This window comes from Taudactylus pleione, unplaced genomic scaffold (assembly GCF_031769625.1).
Source record: "Taudactylus pleione unplaced genomic scaffold, aTauple2 ptg000377l, whole genome shotgun sequence".
In the NCBI taxonomy this organism is placed as follows: domain Eukaryota; kingdom Metazoa; phylum Chordata; class Amphibia; order Anura; family Myobatrachidae; genus Taudactylus; species Taudactylus pleione.
This window is the reverse complement of record NW_028284778.1, coordinates 2,079,630-2,085,629: the sequence shown is the minus strand read 5'-3', so window position 1 is coordinate 2,085,629 and position 6,000 is coordinate 2,079,630. Positions and strand designations below refer to the sequence as shown.

General features: G+C 45.5%; 1 protein-coding gene across 2 annotated transcripts in view; it reads right to left on the bottom strand.

Moving 5' to 3' along the window:
- Positions 1-274: 274 nt before the first annotated feature.
- Positions 275-6,000, bottom strand: part of LOC148508008 (uncharacterized) — a 44,362-nt gene continuing 38,636 nt past the window's right edge. For both annotated transcript variants that reach the window (XM_088445078.1, XM_088445077.1), the window contains exon 2: positions 275-2,376. In XM_088445078.1, coding sequence (XP_088301204.1) covers positions 500-2,353 — 1,854 coding nt within the window. In that variant the 5' untranslated portion in view covers positions 2,354-2,376 and the 3' untranslated portion in view covers positions 275-499. The remainder of the gene's footprint in view (positions 2,377-6,000) is intronic.

Genomic DNA, 6,000 nt, shown 5'->3' with positions numbered 1-6,000 from the left:
GGGCACAATATATTGGCCCATCAATTGATCGACCAATATATCGGCCAGTGTGTACCCAGCTTTAGATTATTTATATCTGTTGTATCATCTAGCCTGTGAGTGTAACAGTAAGAGAGAGGAAAGGAAAGATACCTTTATGGACATTCAGATGAGAACTTTAATGTAAGCCTCAGTCTTTCATCCTTCAGAGCTGAAAGATACACGCAGGATTGGATTCAACACATTTTGCGTAGTATACTCCTATTTCTATGAGCTAGCGCTGGATGACCTGTTTTTTCCTTTATACAAATAAAATGATGGTAACCGTCTTTCTAAGATGTCCATCTACAAACGTGTCATTAAATGGTCAATATGCTGATGGATACTCTGAAATAAAACTGTTGCGGTGTCTTAAAAAATAACCTAAATGCATTTAATAGTTCTCTGTTCCAAAAAAATAATTTGTTGAGAACAATATTCCCCTCCAGTAAATCAGAATGTGGCTGTCTGTATATGAAAACTACTTATTAATATTTGCTCCAGATAATGCCTTATGATGTGGTGTTGTTTCTTGTATACATAATTTTGGTCTGAAAAAGGAAAGCACTGTACAGCTCATATTGTTGAAAGCATGCCTGACCCTATCCATAGGTGACATTTTTTCCTGCTCATCAGGCAGCAGCTCTTCTCCCTTCTCGATCTTCCCTAACAACTCCGCCTGCTCTCTGACCTCCTGCAGGGACCTGATTCTCTCCTGATATCCTGGTTTGGCTTCTTGTTCCTCACTCTGTATCATCAGATCAATGTATTCAGTGGTGGACAGAGGGTTTGGTCTTAGAGCAATTTCACGGAGACGCTTCAGGCTCTGGGAGGACGTGTTAATAAGATCAAACACTACAACTTTCACACGACAATAGTCCTCATTTAGTATTATGAACATCATTTCTGCAGTCATCATCTCTCCAAACGCTGCTTCATATTTTTTTTTCAACTCATCATAGGTTCTTTTTTCTTTTGTATTCACATAATCCCACTTATACTTCTGATTGTAATGGACACTCCAGACACATTTACCTGGGCATACTGCACAGTATCCATCACTCATAGCAGCACAGTTATATTTCTTTGAGTCATCAGCAATCCCACAGGGATAGTGACAGGTAAAGTGACATTGCTGGCAGTTGGTTATGAAGTTATCTCCTATCGCTTTCTGTACTGGAACAGTTATCTCTACCTCATAATCAAAGTCTTCATTTGCCGCCATACGGTCCTTGTGCTGCTGCAGAGCTTCCTGTGTCTTTCTTATTTCATCCAGTTTCATTAGCCCGGCCTTTATCTGTGGCTGTAAGGCCTGCAGGGCAATTTGAAGCTGTTTCCTTTCCCTGAGGACTTCTTTGGTCAGTGTCAGACTTTTAGTTTCTATTTTATTTAGTTCGCTGAAAAATGATCTCATACTTTGCGCCCCCATATTCCAGAACATCTCATCAAAGTTCATGTTACTGGCCTGATTGTTGGCAAACAGAGCTGAGTTGTTGAACTTGAAGTGAACGGGGTCACCATAACTGTGCAGAGGGCAGGGGATGTCAGCTTCTTTGATCGCTGCTAGTACTGGAGGTTTTGCACCATCTGAGAAGTTGATCAGGACCAGAATGTTGTCTCTGATATCTTTCCCAAAGATAGAAAAAATAACATTAAAAATATATTTCTGGGTGTGTGTCAGCCGAGCCAAAGATGCCTGAACTACAAAGCACACAGCGTCTATCTGATCAATGCCATTGTCTGCTGTAAAGAATGCATCAATGTCCTCTGTGATCTTCTTGTCCTGCTCTATTCCTCGGGTGTCTCCAAACCCTGGTGTGTCTATCAAGGTGAGGGAATAAGGGATTCTGTAGCCACTTTCATGGTTCATCTTGTAGGCTGTAACTACAGAGGTTTGGCTGTGAGCTTGTGATTTATCTGTAACCTCGTGTATAAGTTTGAACCTAAAGTCATCTTTCCAGTCCACACCCAAGATGTAGTTGGCCATCCCATTGATCAGGGTTGTTTTCCCTGATCCTGTAGCTCCTACTAATAGAATCACTTTATTAGGTTTCTGTAGGTTTTCTTTTCCCAGGTTGAACTTACGATATCCAGAGTCACAAAGATCTATGTTTAACTGATATACATCAGGCTTTCCTTGTTCTTCTTCCTTTAGTAGGATGCTGTTTTTTTTCTTTTGCTTTTTAAGATTAGAGGATTTTTCTTCTGTTGTCATAACTACGATCTCCTCACTAGGAGCACCGACCTCCGAGTCACCACATATGGTCCTTGTGTCTTTTCTTCTATCTGACTGCCCAGATCCTAGAGTCCTCAATTTATTAATTATTTCACTCATGACCAGGCCAGTAAGCTAGACACCTGTAATTTAAAGTCACATACGTTACGTACACACTGACATAAACCAGTTATCTGAAGTATTTTAACTGATATACAAAGTAGAGCATTATAAGGTCATATCAAAGGTTTTATAAAAACAGAAATGTAAGGTACAACTGTGTATCTGAACACTGCTGCTAAATGTAAACCAGCAACTTTTTGAATACAGCGCATTTGCAGATATGGATGAAGTCTGTAATTGCAGGAAGGTGAAAAGTGGGCATGTAGTGGGTGCAAGTCTAGGGGCACATGTTGAATGTTCAGACTGTAGGCATTTCATGGGCAGAACATAGGACCCGATTCAGACTAGGGATGAGCGGGTTCGGATTTCCGAAATCCAACCCCCCCCCCGAGCCGGGATCCGAGTTAGGCTCAGGTTTTCCCACCTGGCTCGGAAATGAAATCGAGGCAAAAGGTCATCATCCCACTGTCGGATTCTCGCAGGTTTTGGATTGTATAAAAAATCCCGCGATCGCCGCCATTTTTCATTCCGGCTGTGGAGCGTGCGTGCAGAGGGAGGGAGTTGTTGGCTAGTGTTGTGTGATACATTACATACTGGGCTGGCTGGCTACAGTGAAGGCTGGCTGGCTACTGTTGTCCATACATAGGGGCTGGCTGGCTACTGTTGTCCATATAGGGGCTGGCTGTTGTCATGTCCATAGGGGCTGGCAGAGGGAGGGAGCTGGGAGCTGTTGGCTACTGTACTGTTGTGATAATAAACTTAGTAGTACACTACTTATATAGTTATATACATTACAATACTGGGCTGGCTGGCTACTGTGAAGAGGGAGGGAGCTGGGAGCTGTTGCTGACACTGACTGGCTGGCTACTGTTGTCCATATACTGTACATAGGGGCTGGCTGACTACTGTTGTCCATATAGGGGCTGGCTGTTGTCCTGTCCATAGGGGCTGGCTGGCTTTAGTGCTGTGTTCAGGGGGTGCTCGTCCTTCAGGGGTGCTCTCTTCACCTACCTCCACCAGTGTTAAAAAAAAAACTTTTTTTAAAATTTTCTGTGTGCGTGCCGTGTTAGCCAGCCACACCTGTCAACGGCATAGGGAGGTGTGCAGGGGTGCTGTGCTCCTATCAAGGGGCTGCTGCCCAAGAATACAAATCAGTTTTACAAGGGCTGTTCTGTGTGGTGGCAGGCTATGCTGCCCAAAAATACAAATCATTTTTACAGGTGCTGTCCTGTGTGTTGTGGTGTAGGCCACTGCCCTTCAAAAAAAAAAAACTTTTACAGGGGTTACTCACTCCATAAAAATAATGGAGGATAAAATAGGGGAAGATCAAGAACCACTTCCTCCAAGTGCTGAAGCTGCTGCCACTAGTCATGACATAGGCCCTCATTCAGAGCCATACGCTCTGAGCAGAGCGCACGCTCTGAATGAGGGCCGCCCTCCATAATTATGGAGCGTCCTTCTGGACGCTCGTATAGCTGTGGGTCACCACCCACAGCCTATACGAGCGTGCAGTTTGATGGCCGCGATGGTCTTGACCATCGCGACCATCGAAACTGTGTACAAAAGCCTGCGGTTGAGTTTTTCAACCACAAGGCTCGGAGTGATTTTGGCTCTATCAGAGCCAAAATCACTCCCACTGACATCACTAGTGATGTCAGTGGGCCGGCTTCTGACGGTAGGCGTTCCCTTGGGAACGCCCCCGTCAGGGAGGCACGCCCCCGGGACGCCCACCAAAGGGGGCGTGCTGTCAATCAACATTGACAGCACGCCCCCTTTGATCAGACACAACGAGCGAAGGAAAATCCTTCGCTCGTCGTGTCTGGCGCATGCGCACAACGGAGCTCCCGCCGTCGTGCGCATGCGCAGTGCAGAACATCGACCCACTTGCGAGCGGACAGCCGCTCGCGAGTGGGTCTGAATCAGGGCCATAGACAATGAAATGCCATCAACATCATCTGCCAAGGCTGATGCCCAATGTTATAGTAGAGAACATGTAAAATCCAAAAAGCCAAAGTTCAGTAAAATGACCTTAAAAAATAAATTGAAATTGTCTGAGGAGAAACATACAGTAAACTTGCCAATATGCCATTTACGAAACGGAGTGGCAAGGAACGGCTAAGGTCCTCCCCTATATTCATGACTAGTGGTTCAGCTTCACATGATGATGGAAGAGCTCCTCCTCCCGCTAGAAAAATGAAATGAGTTGAGCTGGCAAAAGCACAGCAAAGAACTGTGCGCTCTAATTCTCAGAAGATATCACAAATCCCCAAGGAGAGTCCAAGTGTGGCGGCGGTTGCGATGCCTAACATTCCCAATACTTGTTGGGAAGAGGTGGATCCTTTCACCATTTGCACGCTCTCAGCAAGTGCTGGAAGGAGCACCCACAGTCCACTTGCTGATATTCAAATTGAAGATGTCACTGTTGAAGTACAACAGGATGAGGATATTGGTGTAGCTGGTGCTGAGGAGGAAGTTGACGAGGAGGATTCTGATGGTGAAATCAGGCACCTGGGGAGACAGTTGTTGTCCTTGGGATGAAAAAGCCCATCACAGTCATGCCTGGGCAGAAGACCAAACATTCCACCTCTTTGGTCTGGAAATATTTAAGTCCAAATCCGGGCAACTGCTGTCTTGCCATATGTTGCATATGTAAAGGTGAAATAAGAAGGGGAAAGGATGTTAACCACCTAGGAACATCCTCCCTTATACATCACCTGCAGCGCATTAAAAAAAAATGACTGCCAAGTTCAGAAACTGTGGCTAAGACCATAAGAAGTCCAGGGACACCGAAATCCCTTTAACCTGTTGTATCCAAGCACCTGCAAACTCCCTCCTCGTTAATTTCCTTCTCAGTCAGGATCGGAAGTAGTCCTGCAGGTCATGTCACAGGCATGACTGACTCCTCTCCTGTCTGGGATTCCTCCGGAGGATCCTGCATTGCTACACCTACTGCTGCCGCTGCTGCTGGGAGTCGTTCATCATCCCAGAGAGGAAGTTTGAACACCACTACTTCTTTTACTAAGCAATTGACCATCCAACAGTCCATTATGAGGAGGATGAAGTACGACAGCAGTCATCCTGTTGCAAAGCAGATAACTAAGGCAGCTACTTTATGTTGGTGTTAGACGTGCGTCCAGTATCCGCCATTAGTGCAGTGGGATTTAGATAACTGATGAAGGTAGTGTGTCTCCGGTACCAAATCCCATCTAGATTCCACTTCACTAGGCAGGCGATACCGAGAATGTACAGAGATGTCAGAAAAAGTGTCCTCAGTGTCCTAAAAAATGCAGTTGTACCCAATGTCCACCTAACCATGGACATGTGAACAAGTGGAGCAGGGAAGACTAAGGACTATATGACTGTGACAGCCCACTGGGTAGATGTATCGCCTTACACAGCAACAACAGCAGCGTCATCAGTAGCAGCATCTCAGAAACGCCAGCTCGTTACAAGGCAGGCTATGCTGTGTATCACCGGTTTCAGTAAGAGGCACACCGCCGACAACCTCTTAGAGAAACTGAGGGAAATCATCGCCCAGTGGCTTACCCCACTTAGACTCTGCTGGGGATTTGTGATATCTGACAATGCCACCAATATTGTGCGGGCATTACATCTGGGCAAATTCCAGCACGTCCCATGTCTTG